The following is a 23,312-nucleotide window of genomic DNA, read 5'->3' as shown; positions in this document are numbered from 1 at the left end:
TTGGCCGTCACCATCTTGGTTTTTGGCTGTCGCCATCTTGGTTTTTGGCCGTCACCATCTTGGTTTTTGGCTGTCGCCATCTTGGTTTTTGGCCGTCACCATCTTGGATTTTGGCCGTCACCATCTTGGTTTTTGGCAGTCGCCATCTTGGTTTTTGGCAGTCGCCATCTTGTTTTTTTGGAACCAGAGGTGACAGAGAGGGTGGAGCTAAGTCCGCTGAATAAGACATTTTTAGGCGATCAAAATGTTATAATTACTGTGAAAGGGTTAAAGCTCTAAGACGAAAACACGGACAACTCCCAGACCGGACAACGCCGTGGCAGCGACCTGTCAATCAGCAGGTAGCCCCGCCCTAAAGCATCCCCTGCTTTATGGTCTATCTGACTCTAAATGGGACCATCATTTACTAAATGAACATCATGTATATAATATCAATATAAGATGCTGAATAATGAACCGGCGTAACGGTCTGACTGGAGGAATATAAATAATAATCACAGTCTTACCCAAACTGGAGACGACGGTGCTCGGCAGCTCTGAACCCATCAGTCCTACAGACACAGAAGACATGTTCAGATTTACAGAAGACGTGTTCAGACATACAGAAGACATGTTCAGATTTACAGAAGACGTGTTCAGACATACAGAAGACATGTTCAGATACACAGAAGACATGTTCAGATACACAGAAGACATGTTCAGACATACAGAAGACATGTTCAGATACACAGAAGACATGTTCAGATACACAGAAGACATGTTCAGACATACAGAAGACGTGTTCAGAGACACAGAAGACGTGTTCAGAGACACAGAAGACGTGTTCAGAGACAGAAGACGTGTTCAGACATACAGAAGACGTGTTCAGAGACACAGAAGACGTGTTCAGACATACAGAAGACGTGTTCAGATACACAGAAGACATGTTCAGACATACAGAAGACGTGTTCAGAGACACAGAAGACGTGTTCAGACATACAGAAGACGTGTTCAGACATACAGAAGACATGTTCAGACACACAGAAGACATGTTCAGACATACAGAAGACGTGTTCAGAGACACAGAAGACGTGTTCAGAGACACAGAAGACGTGTTCAGAGACACAGAAGACGTGTTCAGACATACAGAAGACGTGTTCAGAGACACAGAAGACGTGTTCAGACATACAGAAGACGTGTTCAGATACACAGAAGACGTGTTCAGAGACACAGAAGACGTGTTCAGACATACAGAAGACGTGTTCAGATACACAGAAGACGTGTTCAGAGACACAGAAGACGTGTTCAGACATACAGAAGACGTGTTCAGATACACAGAAGACGTGTTCAGAGACAGAAGACGTGTTCAGACATACAGAAGACGTGTTCAGATACACAGAAGACGTGTTCAGACATACAGAAGACGTGTTCAGAGACACAGAAGACGTGTTCAGATACACAGAAGACATGTTCAGAGACACAGAAGACGTGTTCAGACATACAGAAGACGTGTTCAGATACACAGAAGACGTGTTCAGACATACAGAAGACGTGTTCAGATACACAGAAGACGTGTTCAGAGACACAGAAGACGTGTTCAGACATACAGAAGACGTGTTCAGATACACAGAAGACGTGTTCAGACATACAGAAGACGTGTTCAGAGACACAGAAGACGTGTTCAGATACACAGAAGACATGTTCAGAGACACAGAAGACGTGTTCAGACATACAGAAGACGTGTTCAGAGACACAGAAGACGTGTTCAGATACACAGAAGACATGTTCAGAGACACAGAAGACGTGTTCAGACATACAGAAGACGTGTTCAGATACACAGAAGACGTGTTCAGACATACAGAAGACGTGTTCAGATACACAGAAGACGTGTTCAGAGACACAGAAGACGTGTTCAGACATACAGAAGACGTGTTCAGATACACAGAAGACGTGTTCAGACATACAGAAGACGTGTTCAGAGACACAGAAGACGTGTTCAGAGACACAGAAGACATGTTCAGAGACACAGAAGACGTGTTCAGACATACAGAAGACGTGTTCAGATACACAGAAGATGTCCAATGTTGGACTTTTTTACAACTTTTTTACTTAATTTTTTCGAGGTTGTTTTCATATATACAATTTACAGTTCGTAATAATAGTATATATATACAATAGTTTATAAACCAATTTTTTAAGTAGTTGAGCTTAGAGACGAACACAATAAGGACACTAGGGAAAATAACTTCAACATTCAAAATTGAAATAAAATTAAGAAAAGAAAAAAATAATAATAATAATTATAATAATGAAAAGAAAGAATAGAATAATAATTTAAAAATGTAAAAAAATAATAATAATATTGATACAAAGAAAATAAAGTAATAATAATAAATTAAATAAACAAATAAGTTAATAGAAAAAAACGAACTACTTTCACTTCCTAGCAATATACGTTTTTTTTCTTTTTCTATTTTACACGTACAGTGTGAGCAGATAAATCGTGAGCTTCGGCTTTACATCGCAAACGCTCTACTCGTACAGTCGGAGTTACACGACAGCATTTCTAACATCGTACAGTGTACGTGCAGCTCCAACAGCAGTTTGGCTGAATGTGTGTTCATGTATTCATACCTGCGTTTCCAGCGCTGGAGGGCCTCTGAGGCGACATGCTGTTCCTCTGCAGGGAGGAGTGTGAGATGGGCAGCAGGTTGTGGTTCCCTAAACCACAGTTGATGCCGGGGTGGGAGTACAGCAGGCCGCCGGAGTTACTGCTGGGGAGGGAGACGCCCATGTCGTAGGTGGAGGGCAGCAGACCCTGCTGGAGAAACCAGGAGAGTTCAGCTGGTTAACGTCTCTGAGGAGACCACATGACGGCGTGTTATATATAGATATATATAAACCCAAAGTGAACGTACACAGAGTCTCTGTCTGTTGATCATCAGGTCGATGTCTTCGTTGATTTTGCGGGTACTTGTCGTCGGACTCTGGGCTCTGGCCCGCAGAGTCGTCGGCCTCGATGTCGGGGCTGTCGCAGCCGTTTAAACCCTTTTTACGCAGCGTCTGCACACAAGAAAACATCTGGATGAGTTAAACAGAAAGGTCAATACTCATTTTCTACTGTAAATGCATGTATACTGTATATACTGGTTTGATTGTCTTTTGAGCTGAATCAATCAACTCACTGATTAGTCAATACAAATTAAAGTTATCTACAACAACAACATTTCTTTTAAGTAAAAATGTAAAATATTTGCTTCTCAATGTGAAGATTTTATTCTTTTCTTTCTCTCATGTGACAGAATTTTTCACTATTTTTGGACATTTCAGCACATTTTTATATTTTAAAAGTATTAGTTAGCAGCAGCCCTTATTGGCTTTAATGTTTCCGTGTATAAATCAATAATTAATTATCTATCTCTCTAAGTATAAACTGTCAAGAGGACCAAACACATAATGTACATTTGATTTTTTTGAATTGCTTTTCTGTGATTTTATTTATGTTTTATGACATTTCAGTTGTTTTATTCTCTGAGTTTTTACATGTTTAGTTATCAGCTTTTATTACATTTCATGATCCCTGTGTTTTAAAGGTGTTCTGTTTTTATTGTAAAGCACTTTGTAACTGTGGTTTTAAAGGTGCTATATAAATAAAGATTATTATTATTATTAGTAGTAGTAGTCATATTAATATTATTATTATTAATATTAATAATTAATATTATTAGTAGTAGTTGTATTATTATTATTATTTATTATTAGTAGTAGTCATATTATTATTATTTATTATTATTAGTAGTAGTAGTCATATTATTATTATGTTTGAATTATTATTGTTATTATTAGTAGTAGTAGTACCAGTATTATTATTATTATTATTATTATGATTATAATAAATATGCGTTTTACTCCACTACATTTATCTGATAACTTGAGTTACTTAACAGATTATTAATACTAATAATCAACTAATAAATGCTGATGTATTATTATAGATTAAACTACCAGCAGTATATAAAGTCATTAAAAGTGGCTCCTCCTTCACCAGCTGCAACATGAAAGTTAGAATTAGAATACAATAATAAGTACATTTTGATGCTGATCAAGAACTCTTCTGAAGTCAGTAAATAACAAGCAGCGCCTATTTCAACCACTAGAGGACGCCGTCTGAGCAGATATCACAGAACACACACACTGGTTTAAATCTAGTTTCTAATGTGTGTAAACTATATGTACATGTTAACTAACAGAAGAAAGCGTCTATAGCAGCTTTAAGTTACTTTTTAAAGGCAGTTAAACTTGTATTATTGTGGTAGTACTACTGAGTACTGAAGTATCTGAGTACTGTGAGTTGTACAGTACAGTATGTGGTTTGGCTCATCAGTCCAGTCTGTCTCTGGATGACTGCAGCCGGGCTCAGCGGTCGGCCCAGCGCAGCTATCCCAGTCATCCCAGTCATCCCAGTCATGTCCACCTGTTTGGCTTTAAAGAGGAGGAGGGAGGGTGTGAGGAAGAGGAGGAGGAGGGAGGGAGGGAGGCGGCGAACACCAATACTAGCGTGGCTCCTGGAGGGATGGCCGTAGAAGGCTATTTTTTGCTCCGCAGCGTTTCTCGTCACTCCGGCTTCGTCTATTCAAACATAAAACCAGCTGCAGCTCCTAGTTTCCTCTCTTCAAACAGCCGACATCACCACTGAACACCCGCCGAACACCCGCCGAACACCCAATGAACACCCACAGAACACCCGCCGAACACCCGCCGAACACCCGCCGAACACCCAATGAACACCCGCCGAACACCCGCCGAACACCCGCCGAACACCCGCCGAACACCCGCCGAACACCCGCCGAACACCCAATGAACACCCACAGAACACCCAATGAACACCGACTGACAACCGACTGAACGCCCACCGAACGCCCACCGAACCCCCACTACTTCCTGTTTCAATAAAGACGCCGGTCTGTGGAACTTCGAAGCAGTCCGGAGGAACTCAAGTGAAAAACAGTATTCAGATTAATTCCTTTTAACTGATGTGTTCAGCATGTATATATATTTATTATTGTAAATCAATGAACAACACAAATCAATAACAGATATTGATCCAGAAACCCTCACAGGTACTGCATTTAGCATAAAACAATATGCTCCAATCATAACATGTCAAACTGCAGCCCAACAGGCAACAACAGCTGTCAGTGTGTCAGTGTGCTGACTTGACTATGACTTGCCCCAAACTGCATGTGATTATCATAAAGTGGGCATGTCTGTAAAGGGGAGACTCGTGGGTACCCATAGAACCCATTTACATTCACTGATCTGGAGGTCAGAGGTCAAGGGACCCCTTTGAAAATGGACATGACAGTTTTTTCCTCGCCAAAATGTAACGTAACTTTGGAGCGTTATTTAACCTCCTTCATGACCAGCTAGTCTGACATGGTTGGTACCGATGGATTCATCAGGTTTTATAGTTTCATATGACACCAGTATCTTCACTCTAGCTTTAAAACTGAGCCGCTACGACCTCTGAAACACCGATGGTGGCCCGTCGGATTTTTAAAAAATGCAAGTTGCGTTAATGCGTTAAAGAAATGAATGACGTTAAAACGGATTTGCGTTAACGCGTTATCATCACGCTAACTTTGACAGACCTACTAGACACACTATATATATATTAAAAGTATTCCTTTAAACCAGCTGAACTCCTCAGATTATATCTATATAATGGATCTCCTCCTCCTCTGGTCTGAGGTCAGACTGGTCATGAAGGGAAAAAAGGGACGGAGGTTTGAGGGGAACTAAGACGCCGTTACTCAGCCTCAAGTTGCTTCTCTTTATTTTCCTCCAGCGCTCACACACACACACACACACACACACACAGTCATCCAACCACAGTCACACACACGCACACACACACTCCCGGCCCGTCATGGCTATTCTTAGCTGTGTACCGGGTTATTTTTAGACCACTACCGGTTTCCAGCCATTTAGCTGGGAGGGATCGCAGCCAACACAAAGGAACTGGACTCACTCTGAGAGCATGTGTGTGTGTGTGTGGGTGTGTATGAGCGTCACAGTGTGTGTGTGGGTGTGTGTGTGAGCGTCACAGTGTGTGTTCAAGTGTGTGTTTCACTTTATAGAAAATCTGTTTCTAATCTGAAACACACACACACACAGAGAGAGAGAGAGAGAGAGAGAGAGAGAGAGAGAGAGAGAGAGAGAGAGAGAGAGAGACAGACAGACAGAGAGAGAGAGAGACAGACAGACAGACAGAGAGAGAGAGAGAGAGAGAGAGAGAGAGAGAGAGAGAGAGAGAGAGACAGACAGACAGACAGAGAGAGAGAGAGAGAGCAGAATCAGGTTAACGGAGTAAAAGTGAGGAATGCAGAACTCCTCAGTTTTATAAATAGCAGCAAAGTTCCCACAATACAATACACTGATAGTTATCTACACACACACGCACACACACACACTAACACGTGCACGCACACACACACACACACACACACACACAGGCGACATGCCAACCCGCCACAGGAGAAAAAAAAAAGCCCCAGCGAGGACCCAAACAAAGGAGCCTCTCTTCTTCTTCTGCTGAGTTCCTGCCTGATGGATATTTCAGTCTGTTCACAGCTCGCTATCGTTCAGCGCTCTCACTGCTGCTACGACTCACTTCAACATCTCTCTTCTTCTTCTTCTTCTTCTTCACGTTGCACTCCACCACAAGTCAATAAAAACTATTTCTGAGCGGTGCCGGAGGAAATATTCATCCGTCAGAGTTAACAAGATAATAACACAACTTTGTTTTTTAACAGAACTGATTTCTTTAACTTGTGATGTTTAGGTCGTAGCGGCTCAGTTTAGTTCTGTTACACAGATTTATATTCATGTTTTTGGACTTTTCTATAATGTTTGTTTTTTGTGTGAATTAATGGATAACTTCTCGGTTTCCGTCCAAATGTAGCGCAAATTAAAAAAAACTAGTACTACGAAACTAGTGCTGTCAAAGTTTAACGCGTTAACACAACTTGTGATTTTTAGGTTGTAGCAGTTCAGTTTTAAAGCTAGAGTGAAGATACTGGTCTCATATGAAACTGAAGGAGGTTAAATAACGCTCAACACTTACACAAAGTGTTGCATTGGCGAGAAATGTACGAACAATGTTCCGACATTTATCTGAATTTTTTTGACTTTTTTCAGACACATGTTGGACTTTTCTTCTGCATTTTTCAGACATTTATCAGATTTTTTTTGTAATTTTTTTGATAATTTTTCGGAAACTTTTACAATTTTTTTTGGGACATTTTTCAGATTTTTTTTAATTTCAGACTTTTCTCTGTCTTTTTTACAGACATTGTTTTAGTCTGTTGGGCTGCAGTTTGCCATGTTATGATTGGAGCATATTGTTTTATGCTAAATGCAGTACCTGTGAGGGTTTCTGGATCAATATCTGTCATTGTTTTGTGTTGTTAATTGATTTACAATAATAAATATATACATACATTTGCATAAAGCAGCATATTTGTCCACTCCCATGTTGATAAGAGTATTAAATACTTGACTAATCTCCCTTTAAGGTACATTTTGAACAGGTAAAACATGTGTGATTAATTTGTGATTAATCACTATTAAATATATTAATCGATTGACAGCCCTAATATAGATGTATTTTTAGATTTTTGTACTTTTAATTAAAATTGGTCAAAAAATATTCAACAAAATAGCAATAAGCCCAAAACAAGTGACCACAAGGCAATGACAAAAACGCCCACGCAGCCACGATTGATAACAACACAATACATCCAAAATACGACAACAAGAAGAAGACTTTCCAACACAACCTGAGCCTGGCAGCAGCAGAAACAAGAACTTTTAGCGGACGTAAACATTGACGGTGAGGAGTTGCCGTTACGTTAAGCGGCTGCAGCGTTCTCCTTCAATACTGAACCAATGTCAGAAAGTGTTGTCTCCATTAGTCACTTAGACACAAAACACACGGGCATGAAAGATACAGAAATCACCCTTTAAGTTACCTCCTAACGACCACGTTTCTACAAAATGTGCACACGCCAATTTTAGTGTGGTGGAGACCAAAACCAGAGCTAAAAGACGAGTAGATATTGGACACAAACACGACTTAATACCCGTTTTAAAGCTCTGATTCAGCGTCTTGAAGCACTGAACGTATCGGAGATTTGTGATGGTCAGCACGGAATCAATTAACTATTTTAATTCAAACATTTAGCTTAGCATAAAGACTGGGAGGGGAGGAAACAGCTAGTCTGGCTCTGTATAACGTTTAATAACACGCCTACCAACACCTCCGAGGTTCACTGATTAACACCTGCTGCTTCAGATGTATTGATCGGTGTATTTCTGAACTTTAGAGCCAGGCTAGCTGTTTCCACCTGCTTCCAGTCTTTATGCTAAGCTACGCTCGGCTCACCTGACTCCTTTAAACCTGGAACCATCAGCTCAGAGGAGCTTGTTCCTCTCTCTCTCTCTCTCTCTCTCTCCGACTCAGCGAGCGTGACCTTGGCAGCGTTCGGCGCCATGTGTTGTTGTTGCTTTACCCCGAGAGGTTACACATGCCTCTCAGAGATCCCCTTCATCATCCAATCAGAGAGCAGCCAGATTAAGCAGACGGCGTGCTGGCCGAGTGAATGAATCACATGCACAGCGAGGTGCACGCCAGCGTTCAGCAGCGTTCAGCAGCGTTCAGCAGCGTTCAGCAGCGTTCAGCAGCGTGAGCTTCAACACGAGTCCAGAGACCAAATAAAAAGCACAACTTTGATCTAATCTACGGTGAATTATTCCCCAAATGTTTGCAGCCATCCTGCCTTCATCAGCGCGATTATGAAGTTGTTTTTTGGTCGTAAATAAATTAAAAAGACGACATGCAGATATCACAATCAGTCTTGGAAAAAAGTATTGGAACTTAACCATAACTGTGTCTCAGCTGCGTCTCTTCTAGAGAATAGAGGTCTTTCCTATTTTTGACGCGAGCCGCGCGTTTCACAACAACAACAGACAGTGAAAGTGATCTATTGACTGATTATTAACATCATATCAGCTACATTACTACAGTTTACATCTCTATCTGTAGAAAATGTTACGGAGATAAAAAAAAAAAGTAAAGATTTATTTTTAAATCAACACTTTCTGCTTTCATTTCAAAATAAAAGCCCTCAAGCGTTTTTTTTTTTCTGTGCACAGAATTCCTTCATTTGCTAACACAAGGAGGCTTTTATTCTGAAATATTTGCCGGACAGTGTTGTAGAACATGCAATGACTTGGAGAGCTCCATGAATTAATAAAGTACAGGGTTTTAATTGTGGATTATAACTATTATTTTACAAATTACCACACGTTTCTTAACCTTTCTTTGTCTAAAAATAAATATAAATGATATTTATAATGAATTGAAACGGCCATTAAAAGGCAAACTCTATGTAGAAAGAAAGAGCTGACAGCAGCAGCAGAAACACAGCTGGTGTGGACACCCGACGCGTGAATCACGCAGCCACCACGTGACCCAGCCACCACGCGCTCCTGACGTTCCCAGTGTGGACGAAGCGTAACAGTAAGTATAACTTAGGTACTAAGTACTTCGGTACAGGACGTTCGGTTCGGTCAGCAGCATCCTTTCGGTACGCTCTGCGACCCAAACAGTTGTTTATATTTACTACTTGCGCACGCCGAACAGAACGTCTGGAGCGCGAGTTTTACCGGGAAAGTTTTACAGACATTCCTGTAATGTATTTTTGTTATTTATTTGTCTTTTATTGACAATATGCCAAGTGCCTTAACTGTTAAAGTGAGAATTATGGCCAATGAGCAACTGTAGAATGTTATAATAATAATAATAATAATATAAATTTGCGTGAAGCTGTGTCCGTATTTCTGCCTAGATGACTTCATGTTGAGTGTTGATGGAGCAGCTGCATAGCCTGCATGTTAAAAGTTGTTTGCTTGTCGTCATGGTAACAGACCTGACAAAGCATGAGTTCGGCATCATTATGTCGTTATTTCAGCATCATTATGATCCGTTTATTGATATTAAATCACGGCACAGTGTGAACTTTGTGTACCGTTACATCCCTACGAGACAGGAACAGGAAGTAGCAGAGAGAGAGCGGCTGAACGTGGACGCAGCAGTAAATAAGCCGGCCAGGTTCACGCTGCAGAGATGAAGACGGATTAGAGTAACGAGCTAAACGGGATTGCGATGGATTACAGAGGATCAGAGCGTGTAAGTAAGCCCGGTTCTGTCGGTGGGGCCGCCGGCCAGGAGGCCATGTGGCGGGTCGCGTGGCGGACACAAGCTCAGGTGCGACCGCACGTGTGCACACAACAGGACACGGGGTGACGCCACAAAACTTTGTAGGCGTCAATCACAACTTTTATAACCGGTTCACTGTGAGAGTTATTGAGTTATTTATAGTTATATAATGTAGAAAAGTTCACACTAAATGTCTCCAATCAGAATCAATAGTTTGACAGACGTCTCGAGACGCGTTGCAGCAGCCGACTCCTTCCTGCTCCTTGACCTCTGACATCTTAAGCTCGACCTTGGCGACACGGTGTGCTCAGCAAACGTCCACAGATTGTGTGTGAGTGTGAGTGTGTGTTTCTACTCACACTGTTACATGAGTCCGTACACACAGTAACGCTGTCACACACATTCACTCTCTCTACACACTGCAGCTAATCGCTGTTTTCTTTATGGATTAATCTGCCGATTCACTTCATGATGAATCGATTAGTCATCTAGAAAATCACGATTTCAAAGAGTCCAAGCCGACGTCTTATTCAGAACTCAAAGAATATTCACTTTATACTCAAAGAGCCAGCAAATATTAACATTTAATATAAATATTTAACTGTTTTGTCTATAAAAATGTTTGAAAAAAGTGAAAAACGTCCATCATAATTATTATATGAACAATGTGTTGTCTTCAAAAGTCATATTTTATCCGACCAACAGTCTAAAATTTAAAAAAAAAATGTAGTTTACAATTAAAGAATACTAAGAAAAACAGCAATTATTAACATTTAATATAAATATTTAACTGTTTTGTCTATAAAAATGTTTGAAAAAAGTGAAAAACGTCCATTATAATTATTATATAAACAATGTGATGTCATATTTTATCCGACCAACAGTCTAAAACCTAAAGATATTCAGTTTATTGTCACATAAAAACAAAGAAAAGAAGGAAATTCTTATAATAGAGAAGCTGGAACCAATGACTGTTTCAGCTTGAAAAATGACTTAAACCACTAATTAATAATTAAAATAATTTTGCTAATTGATTAAATCAATTAATAGACTCGTATTTATTCACTTCTGGACAAGTGCATCAAGAAAAAACAGAGAATATTCACATTTAAGAAGCTTATTTTTGGCCATTTTAGGTTAAAAATGACTCTTCCAATTAACCGATCAATCGTTTCAGCTTTAGAGCTGCTGCCTGTGCGTATATTTGTGTATATTTGTGTATATTTGTGAGTTACTTACGTCCACGATGTCGGAGTTGGTCCGGCTCTCGTGGGGCTCGTTGTACTCGGTGTATTTGAGCAGAACTTTGTCCATGTCGGTGCTGGCGTATTGGAACAGCTTGTTGGTGCTGTTGAAGATGATGAGGGCGATCTCGCAGTCGCACAACACGCTCAGCTCGTACGCCTTCTTCATCAGACCAAACTTACGCTTGGTGAACGTCACCTGGAGGACAGACGGAGGACAGAAATAAATATATAAATATAAATATAAAAAGGTCTTTATTGGTGGATTCAGATCTGATTTATTCTGACGCGTTATTATTATCTGCGTTATATAATGACCAGTGATGTTGTACGTTTATTAAACTATTCTACTGTGTTGTTTTTTTGCCTCTTTGTCCAACTTCAGCAGCAGCTATTGACGTTCATGTTCCTCAGAGGATGGATCCTACTGACTTATGTATGATACTCTGACTTTTCCTTTTTCACATGTACTGTATGGCTTTTAGTGTAATATTTAGTGCTGTTAAAGTTAACGCGATAATAACGCATTACATTACATAATTATTTTAAAAGTGAACAAACTACTCATCCCATAAACCATTGCGAAAGGCGACTCGCTGCCTCTGGAAACTAAACCGTAAACTAACAGCTAACGATCTAAAATGAAGACAGATTCACCAACTGCATGAAAAATTTTAAAAATTTAAAAAAGTCTGAAAAATGTCAGAAAAACGAGGAAAAAAATGTCAGAAAAATGATAATGGGGAATTGTGGGAATCTTTACCAAACAAATATGTCTTCTTAAGTGTGTAGAATATGATGCGTAGGCCAGAACACAATATTTAATTTAAAAAGTTATTTTGAGTGAAATGTTTCCAGAAACACGTTTGGGTGAATATTCGTATCGGATCTTTAAAGAAAGTTTCCCAACCAGCCGCCGTGTTGGTCCGGTGTGAAATACAGGAGCACCACGATCTCTCACTACTACTCTCACGGGTACGGTAAACATCTCCATGGTAACAGCGAGCTCCACCAATCAGAGACGTCGCTGTTACACTTAGGATTGTGGGTAGTGTAGTACTGTTCCATGACGTCGAGAGGTTGAGATCAATCAGACTAGTGACTTCTAGAGGAGCCGACACCGACACCGTTTCACAACCTCTCAGCTGGCGGTGAGTCTACCATCGCCACGGTTACGACATTATGACTAATAATCATTCAGAACATGAATCAAACATTTCCACTTCCAGAAACTCACCGAGCAGACGGTTAAAATCAATCTGCACTTAAAGAGCTTCACCACACATGAATAATGGAACTAAACGACGTTCGCTGTGACGGATTACACGACTCAACGTTTCAAGAGGCTGATAATCGATATTCAATATTTGACTGAAACAGAAAGGAGACCGACGGGACGCCTGGAAGAGGAGGAAACTGATCGGCCTCCTGATCATCGTCAGTGATCCTTCAGTCCACGGGAAGTCTCGCAGTCGAGCCGTCGTCTTTTTTTTTTTTTTTTTTTTTTACGAATCTAAATCTATGAAGAACTTTGTGCTCTTGTAAACAAATTAATCATAAACACATCGGTTGTTTTGGTATTAGGGCTGTCAATCGGTTACAATATTTACTCATCATTAATCGCATGATTGTCCAGAGTTAATTGTGATTAATCCCAAATTAATCGCACATTTGTTATCTGTTCAAAAAAGTTAAAGGAGGACCAAAAATGTCCGAAAAAATGTCCAAAAAATATCCAAAATAGGTCGAAAAATGTCCAAAAAAGGTCTGAAAAAATGTCCAAAAGAGGTCCGAAAAAAAGTAAAAAAAAGGTAAAAAAAAACCCGTATAATATGTTGTGTAGGACATCTCCACTAAATCATTTTAATTAACCTGAAGGTTTGTTTCCAACATGTCTGATCGTCTGACTGCTCGTGTTTGTTGCAATATTATTATTGTTATTATATTTTAGTAATATTGTTCCCACATGTCAGTATTATATTATTATAACCAGAGTTATGAAAATAAAGTCTTTTGATTATAACAGAGGAGCTAAAAGTTATAAACAGACGGCTCCTCTAAAGATAAAGTAGTAAACATGGTATATCCAGAGGACGGTGACGGTGACGGTGACGATGACGAGGTGACAAGGTCAGCGCTGCCCCGCTGACGGCGGTCAGGAAACACATGTGGCTGCATTTCCTGTCATAACAGGAAGAGACGAACAGAAAACACTTGTGTGTGTGTTCATGTGTGTGTGTGTGTTCATGTGTGTGTGTGTGTGTGTTCATGTGTGTGTGACGCCCACCGACGATCAGCTCTCATTACTCAGCTGTCGTATCGCTGGTGAGGATCACATGACGTGATGTCAGCAGTCTGAGGAACTGCAGCGTGATGGATGTGTTTCTGTGTTAAAGCTTCTTTTCAGACGGAGAAAGCGTAACATGACCGGTTTCATCAGTTTCATCAGTTTCATCGGTCCGTCAGAGCGACTTTATTCATTTATACAGATGTTAAACAGCTGTTTCACGAGAGGAAGCGGCATGGTGGTAGGTGTACAGGTGTACAGGTGTGTAGGTGTGTAGGTGTGTAGGTGTGTAGGTATACAGGTGTTTAGGTGTGTAGCTCTAGCAGGTGTCCGTCCCTGACAGACTGCCGTTGTGACGTTAATATAAAAGTGACTAAAGTTCATCCTGTCGGGGGTTAAAGGTTTACTCACATGTCTGTTCCGTTCGTCCATGATCCGTGCTATCTGGATCTTTTTCCTCCCCATCTCGGCTGCTCTGTTCTTCCTCTTTTCTAACAGACGTCTTCTTCTTCTTCTTCTTCTTCTTCTTCTTCTTCTTCTCCTCTGGCTCCTCTGATTGACTTCCAGGTGCTCACAGTTTTTCACTTTTCAGTCCTGAAACAGCTCCTTTAAGAAACACATCAAATAAAAGACAATCATGAAATGGATCCGTCCCCGTCCACGTCCCCGTCCCTTCCCCGTCCCCGTCCACGTCCCCGTCCACGCCTGCAGGAGGACAAACTGGTTTAAAGACTCAAACATGTATGAACACATTTAATGACTAAAAGCTGGATTGCGTGTGAGTCGTGTCATGTGACGCTATAAAGCAGAGTTTAACCGCCGTGCACGCACAGACAGGCAGCGTGTTGTCTGCTGGCGTGCCCGTCCATTCACTGCTGCTGCGCCCCCCCGACACACCCAGCTTCCTCAGGGGGGGACCGTACCCTCGGGAGGAAGTGAACCAATCGGGCATTACACAATGCAAATAATACAGAGAGACGAGTTCAGCTCCATCAGAAAAACAACAGCTTTCACAAGACGGGATTTAGTTTTTACCGCTCGCCAGAGAACTTCCTCTCTGGGTGGAGACGGGAAACGTGATTGGCTGAGATCCACGTCTTTAATAACACAACTTTATTTATACAGCACAAAAAGATGCAATGCAACGTGCTTCTCAGAGACAGGAACATGGAAACATAAAAGAAATAGCAGAAAGGAGTAATGATGCCCCAATTGAAAAGTCTTTTAGCTGCTGTACAACGACCTACTCAATGAGAATAATCATTCAGTACACAGCGCTGTTTGACTGATATTCTAATTGTGATATGATTCGCGATATTAATGGGAATGATCATTTTTACATAATTATTCTCATTTTCATTCAAAAACTGACAGAAAAATGAGATGAGAAAAATTACAAAAAGCAGAAAATAGGCCGAAGAAAGGTCCAACATACAGTATGTGTCGATGTCTAAAAAAATGTCGGAAACTTTTCCAATAAGTGTCCGGAAATTTTTTTCGAAATACTTCCGAAAAATGTGTCCAGAAAAATAAAGTCAGAAAAAAATCTGAAAAGTAAAAAAAAAAAAATCTGAAAAATGTCGGAAAAGTAAAAAAAAATAAAGTCCAAAAAAAATCTGAAAAGTGAAAAAAAAAAAAAAAAGTCAGAAAAATGTCGGAAAAGTAAAAAAATTAAAAAAATTGAAAAATGTAGGAAAAGTAAAAAAAAAAAAGAAGTAATCAGAAAAATGTCGGAAAAGTGTCAGATAAAAGGCCGAAATATTTCAAAAATACAAATACGTACACTTTACTTGGGTGGGCCGCTAAAGCTGGAGTTCTGCTTCTCCGGGCTGCACGTAAGCAAACGTCCAACGTCAGGTGTGTTTCTTTTCAATTGTATGGATTTTGGGGTTTTAACGTACGTGTCCAGTAGGAAGTGGTGTCACAAACCAAAAACCACAATATGAAGGAAACAGAGAACAAATCACCAAATCTTTGGTGCTTTACAGCGTTAGTTCAGATTCACCAAAGTCGTACAATAACACAAACTAACGAACTAACCGATGGAGGCAGCTCACGGGTTCTGAAAGTCACTGTTTATGTGAATGGAGTCTGGTGGCTTTGAAGAGAGCACAGATAACGGCTTCAGTTCCGACAGCTCCGTGCTGGTTCTCCTGTCTGGTTCTCCTGGCTGGTTCTCCTGTCTGGTTCTCCTGGCTGGTTCTCCTGGCTGGTTCTCCTGTCTGGTTCTCCTGGCTGGTTCTCCTGTCTGGTTCTACTGTCTGGTTCTCCTGTCTGTTTCTACTGTAGGTAAAACACTGACTATGGAACCTCATACAACCCCACTTCATAACAACCGAACTCTCCCGGTAACGGCTGTCAGCGCGGCATCACCGTGAGGAGAAGTCTAAGAACAGACGCCTACCAGGAATGTGATGTTCTCTGTTAGCAGTCGACAGCTCTTCAGTGAATCACAGAGGAAACTGTGTGTTATCCTGTCAGATTACAGACGGACATGAGCAGGACTATCAGTGCATGCACTGTGTGTGCGTGTGTGTGTGTGTGCGTGTGTGTGTGTGTGTGTGTGCCATGTGACCCGTGTTTTGGTCCTGAGGTGGAGATTAAGAGCTCGGGTCGCCGAGTTAACTGGATGTTCACACGCCGACACAAACACACACGGCAGGTTCTGTTGGCAGCTTCCTGCCGTCGTCACGGCAGCAGGAGAAGAAGAAGAAGAAGAGAGGCGGCGGCCTTCAGGCACACGGGAGGAAATGAAACTAGGATTGGTGAAGACGTAAGAGGATGACGAAGGTGTTCCCTTTAAGATAATACAGTTCTTCAAATGATGCTTCGCCTCTCGACCAACATCGTTATTAAAGTTACTCAGATTTACATTATTTCTATTATTATTATTATCTGATTATTGATCTGATGATTATTTGATCTATAACACATCTGTTTCCCAGAGGGACATTTAGAAATGTCTTATTTTGTTCGACCAACAGTCCAAAACCTCGAGGCGTGGAAACCTACTAAGAGTAGAAGAGCTCTGAGTAAGGAGACGTCTGCTAGTCGCTAGGCTAACTAGTGCGGTGTGAAACGCCACAGACATTCAGGAAGTGCCCTGTCTCAGAGCTTTATGCTAAATGTATGTATATATTTATTATTGTAAATCAATTAACACAAATCAATAACATATATTGATCCAGAAACCCTCACAGGTACTGCATTTAGCATAAAACAATATGCTCCAATCATAACATGGCAAACTGCAGCCCAACAGGCAACAACAGCTGTCAGTGTGTCAGTGTGCTGACTTGACTATGACTTGCCCCAAACTGCATGTGATTATCATAAAGTGGGCATGTCTGTAAAGGGGAGACTCGTGGGTACCCATAGAACCCATTTACATTCACTGATCTGGAGGTCAGAGGTCAAGGGAACCCTTTGGAAATGGACATGACAGTTTTTCCTCACCAAACTTTAGTGTAAGTTTGGAGCGTTATTTAACCTCCTTCATGACCAGCTAGTCTGACCTGGTTGGTACTAGTGATGCACCGATACCACTTTATTTCAGACCGAATACAAGTACTTACATTTGGGTACTCTCCGATACCGAGTACCGATACGAGTACTTCTCTGTGTCTAAAGACCCTCGTTAACAGCCAGCTGGAGGGTGTGAGCGACACACGGCAGGCTGGGGAGTCCCCCATACGAGGCGGTGCGAGAGGTTAACATCACACTGCCGTAAAGTGGTATCGTGCCGTTTTGCGAGTACGAGTACAAGAGCACAGTATCGGACCCGATACCAGTATCGGACCCAATACCGGTATCGGTGCATCACTAATGACCTGGTTGGTACCGATGGATTCATCAGGTTTTCTACTTTCATATGATACCAGGATCTTCACTCTGGTTTTAACACTGAGCCGCTACAACCTGAGATGTTGTGTTCATGTGTTAAAGAAATTGCATAAAGTTATTATTATGGCGTTAACTTCATTAAATCACATCAACGAGCCACGGTTGAACTGGGTGATACCTTAAAGAACTGGGTTTGAATGGATTGGTCTGTTAAGTAGTTTGTCGAACAACCAATCGACAGACAGTCGATTCATTAATGAAGCAGAGAAGGACAGTTATTCTCTTTCCAGCTCCTCAAACGCTGCTTTTCTCTGTTTCATGTGATTGTAAATTGAATAATCTTTGATTTCAGACTGTTGGTCGAACAAAACAAGTAACATGAAGAAGTCACTTTGGGATGTGGAAACTAACCGATTAATCTGGATAATAAACAACCAATCAATCAGCAAAGACAACTATCATTACCCTCCCACATTATGAGCAGATGATTGACGTGTTTTGCCAAAACAAAGCAAACACTTTGATCATGTCTGTGTGCAGCGAGCAGCGACACGCCGTCCGGAGAGCGTTACATGAATATCTGGAGTCTGAGTCACGCTGCCTCGCCGCCCACGGATCAACACGGTTTAAATTTAGAGCGCTCGCAGACGAGCACACTCAGCATGTTGTCGTAAAAAAGAAAAGAAGGGACTTTTAGGAGACGTTGAGGGACGATTGCATAAAACAATAAGAATCAGTCTGCGTGAGTGTGTCGCCGGATCTGTAGGTGTGATTTAATGCAGCTCTTGATCTGTTTTCCAGGATGACAGCAGATCTCCACTCAGCTCACCCTCACATGAACAAACCCTCCTGGTTATTTATAGACGCAGCGTAAAGCACAAGGACGCCAGAAATAAAAGGAATGAACTTTTTACCCCAAAACAACAATAACACGACGGAGAGAGATGGAAATCAGCCGTCTCACGCAGTCCTCAGCTGCTCCCTCGCTTACTGACGGTTATTAGTTTCCAACACGCTCAAACCTCAGAGAGATTCATGTGAGCTGTGCATGTTGTGTGTCTCCACAGCAGAGAGCTAATGGGTGACATGTGGCAGCGCCCTCGGTGGAGGAGTGTCTCTCCAGCATTTGCAAACTGTCATTTAAAGTATGCTGAATTATCTCTTAGTAGTTCCTGTTTGCAGTGTACTCATGGATGTTCAGACAACTATCACTGAATTACTGTGATACTGAAGGAAAGTTAAAAACGGGACTATTCTCAGGCGAGTTCTGCAGCGCTTTTACCCCTAAGATTTCTAATAATCTGTCTGGAGCCGCAAAACATGTGATCATTGTGATGAAGGTAACACAGTTTATAGTCTAAGTATATAGTATATAAGTCTAATGCAGTGAGGGCCAAAGAGATAATGTACTACGGAGTATTAGGGCCACATTGAGGGAAAAAACATCTGAGATTTACACAATAAAGTCAGAATATTACGAGAATAAAGTCATAACTTCACGAGAAAAAAAAGTCGTAATAAAACGAGAAAAAAGTCGTAATATAACGAGTAAAAAGTTATAACTTCACGAGAAAAAAGTCGTAATATAACAACAATAAAGTCATAACTTCACGAGAAAAAAAGTCGTAATATAACAACAATAAAGTCATAGTTTTGCGAGAAAAAAGAAAACACGTAAAATTACTACTTTATAATATTATGACTTTATTCTCTAAATCTCAGATTTATTTTTTTCCTCAATGTGGCCCTAATACTCCGTCGTACCGTCGTACCATAGACCTACAATAATGATAAATAAAATTGAAAATGTAAACATAAACAGTTATTCATTTCCACATTTCCATTGTTTTAAAGATCCACTGGAGAGGAGCTGAAGAGCCGCAGGTTGCTGACCGCTGGACTAGTGTTAAAAAAGTTAACAAAAATCGCAATATCGTAATATCGAATCACAATACTTAACTTCATGTTTGGATGCATGATATATGAGGAGAAGCACTGTGTTTCATCAACTTGAAAAAACAAACAGAGGCTAAATTAAAGTCCTTCTTTTAAGGGTGTCCGATGTGGAAGCAGGTAACCTGATCTCATCTCTGTGGTTTGGTGAGGGATGCCCCTCTATAAGCAGTCAATGAGTCACTCTGTGGCACAGACACCACGCCACATGCTCAGCATACGGGAATGATATCACACATTTGCAACATCTTTATAGGACACAGACTCAAATCTGAACACACGGACATGAAACACATCTTGATATCATTCAGTGGGACTTATACACTTCCTGATAGATATCATTATCTCTGATGTCCTTCCAGAATAAACGCAGATAAATCAACTTAGAGAAGAGACAAGAGCTGCAGAACTCGCCTGAGAATAGTCACGTTTTTAAGTTTCCTTCAGTATCACAGTAATCCAGTGATAGTTATCTGTACATCCATGAGTACACTGCAAACAGGAAATGCTAATAGATAATTCGGCATACTTTTAATGGTGATTATTTACTAAAATGTAAACAAATAAAGGCTAAAAACACGGAGCTCGCAGCATATTTGATAAGCTTTTATGGGGTTTTGCTCTCCTAATTTTTTTTCTGTCGCCATATATATCCCAAATATAATTAAATTGAACAAAAAAACACTTTTCTTAAGTTATTAAAATAAAAAATGGCCGTCAGAGAGGGATCATGACAGACCATAATGAGTTTCTGATTGGAGATAATTGAGATGTTACCATTGCCCCCGGTCTCCCCTATAAAAACTTTCTCCCAACTATAACTATCAGTTTATAACCAAAAACTCTGTTTACATTTTTTAAATCATCTCACCAAGTGTTGCTGATGAACTTTATATTCCTCATATTAAAAAAAAGTTGTTTCCAGCAGCCTGGAAGTCGACCGGTCCGCCGCTCCGCACTAAGCCCGTCAACAGAGCTCCTTCCCCGGGCTGAAAACTAGCGACTACCCGCTGAACAACCGGAGCGGAGAGAGGAAGTTCTCCATATAGCAACATTTCATACACAAAGGCAATTCAAAGTGCTTTACACATATAAAAGCAAGATAAAAGAGCACAAACACGCACAGTTCACGCACACTATAAACCAGCTGCAGCTCACCTGTCTCTTCTCTGCAGGACTGGTTGTCTCTCTGCGTGTCTCTCTGCGTGTCTCCGTCCTGCGGGTTCAGTCCATCCGTGAGTGAGTCTCGAGCACCTGGACGTCAGGAGGAGGAGGCATCATCACACACACACGTGCACCGACACGCACGCGCAGAAACACCCACAAGAAGAGAAGAAGAAGAAGAGTCATGATGAGATATTTAGTTTTCATTATAAAGACTGAAGAAAACAAAGTTAATGGATTATAAAAGTTCATTATTTTAACTCTTTAATGTTCAACAGGTCCAGATGAGGTTCTTTGCTGCCTCCCAGTGGAGGAGACTGGCAGTGCACCTTCAGACCACCACTTCACTTTACCTCTATTTAATGATGGATAACAGCAGAGCTGCAACTGATTATTAGATTTTACACACGTCATAGAATAGTGAATACAGTTTCTAAGAGTCCAAGGTGATGTTATAAAATGCAAATATTCATATTCGGGAATATCAGAACTGAAGCTGTAGACAGTATATCGTTGATATTTTTGTTTAAAAATAAATAAATAAATTCAATAAATTCAATTCAATAAATAATAAAAACTATTAATTATTTGGTATAAAACATTATAATTATTATATTTTCCACATGTCATAAAATAGTTTGAAATGTGAATAAAGTTTCTAAGAGTCCAAGGTGACGTTTTAAAATGTAAATATTCACATTTGGAACTGAAACTGAAGCTGTAGCCAGTAAATTGTTGATATTTATGTTTAAAAATCAATAAATCAATAAATTCAATAAAATTCAATTCATTTCAATTAAATAAAGAAAGAAATAAAGAAATAAAAGAAAAAACTATGAATTATTTGGTCTAAAACATTTCGGAAAATAATGAAAAATGTGAAAAAGTTTCAAGGGGATGTGTTGTTTTTTTGTCTGACCAAAGAAATTCAGTTTATTATTAGAAGACTCAGAAAACCAGCAAATATTCACATTTGGAACCAAAACTGAAGCTGAAGCCACTTTGGTGTTTTTTTTAAAAAATTACTTCAACTTTTTCTCTCAATTGTCTAATCGATAAATCAACAAATCTTTTCAGCTCTAGTTTCCTTGCACTTTCAAAACCAGTGATGTAACACAAAAAAACGTTCGGGTTAGTGCCCGTACATACACAACCAACATACCCCTTCACCTTTTAATACGTCCACTGTGACACCTACAAATAACTGAATCAACCAATCAAATCACACTAAACCTGCATCTGTGTGATCATCAGGAGAATCAGTGTGTTTATAATAAATCCTGCATGAACTGCATTATTTTATTCCTTAGATTATCATGTTGCTTTTACTTTATGTGATTTCTCCTTTTTATATAAACATAATTTATGAGCATTGTTGAAGGATCCTGAGAACAAAGATTTTCATTGCCAAAGACTGTTTTACTAGAACTGTCAAATAAAGAACCTTTTTGGGGTCTAAATTGTGTTCACAGCTCGTTTCTGCCACCAGGTGGTCAAAGAAGGAAAAATAAAACTCCTCAAAAAACTCAAAACTTTCCATCTCCAACTCCAATATTTAGCAAAGTTTCCTGAATTCTCCTACTGTATATTCTCTGAGATTATAAAGCCATACATTTGTGAGAAAAAATTCACAAATTTTACAAAAAAAAGAATATTCTCTGAGATTAAAATCGTAAATTTTCAAGAAAAAAAATCACAAATTTCCAAGAAAAATAATTAAGATATTCTCTGAGATTAAAGTGTAAAATTACGAGAAAAAAATGCACAAATTTTACAAGAAAAAAAACATGAATATTCTCTGAGATTATAAAATCATACATTTGCAAGAAAAAACAAATCACAAATTTCTAAGAAACATAACGTAGATATTCTCTGAGACTAAAGTGGAAATTTTATGAGAAAAATGCACAAATTTTAAAAGAAAAAAAACTGTTCTCTGAGATTAATACGGTAAATTTAAGAGAAAAAAAGTCACACATTTTTGAGACAAATGCGGCGATATTCGGCGCGGAAACCTGGCCGACTCACTGAAAAGCCCAAAAACAAGCAGGATGGGAAAGAGAGCTGACACACACATCCCTCTCGGTCAGATCATACAACTATACGATACTCTCTCTGCTCAGATTTCTAGACAAATGTGGTGCAAAGTTTATCCAAATAGAAAAAAAAATAGAAAAATAAAGCTCCTGAATTCCTCAAAAAACTTCCATCTCCAACTTCAACACTTTTTCAGCTGTCTAGTAAACGTGTTCTTCTTCCCTCCGGAGATATCCAGCAATAAGAAGAAGAGTTATACATCATGCATCCTCCATCACCATCCACTCACCAGTGCTTCTCGTTGTGTCTTCTTCACCTGGAAGTTCTCCCAGCAGCTCCAGCTGTGGGTTCTTGTATCAAACAAGAAAAGGATTCAAAAAACAATAAGAGAGTGAAAGAAAGAAAGAAAGAAAGAAAGAAAGAGAGAAGTGATATTATTAAGCCAGACCAGCTGGCTTAGAGAGGCCCAGAAACCGGGCTGCGTTAGGATCTGAGCTCAGTCCACACTGAGTGGAGGTCGTCT

The 23,312-nt window shown here is 40.1% G+C and overlaps 1 protein-coding gene across 1 annotated transcript in view; it reads right to left on the bottom strand.

The window, feature by feature from the left end:
- The window catches only part of mef2ca (myocyte enhancer factor 2ca), a 26,061-nt gene extending 2,749 nt beyond the window's left edge, over positions 1-23,312 (bottom strand). The window contains 8 exon segments of the mRNA XM_037753845.1: positions 507-551; positions 2,614-2,800; positions 2,898-2,948; positions 2,950-3,042; positions 11,501-11,704; positions 14,204-14,398; positions 20,747-20,842; positions 23,079-23,312. Of these exon segments, the coding sequence (XP_037609773.1) occupies positions 507-551; positions 2,614-2,800; positions 2,898-2,948; positions 2,950-3,042; positions 11,501-11,704; positions 14,204-14,257 (634 nt within the window). The 5' untranslated portion in view covers positions 14,258-14,398; positions 20,747-20,842; positions 23,079-23,312.

This window comes from Sebastes umbrosus, chromosome 19, assembly GCF_015220745.1.
Source record: "Sebastes umbrosus isolate fSebUmb1 chromosome 19, fSebUmb1.pri, whole genome shotgun sequence".
NCBI lineage: Eukaryota > Metazoa > Chordata > Actinopteri > Perciformes > Sebastidae > Sebastes > Sebastes umbrosus.
Note: the sequence above shows the minus strand (reverse complement) of the source record. Positions and strands in the feature narration are given on the sequence as shown.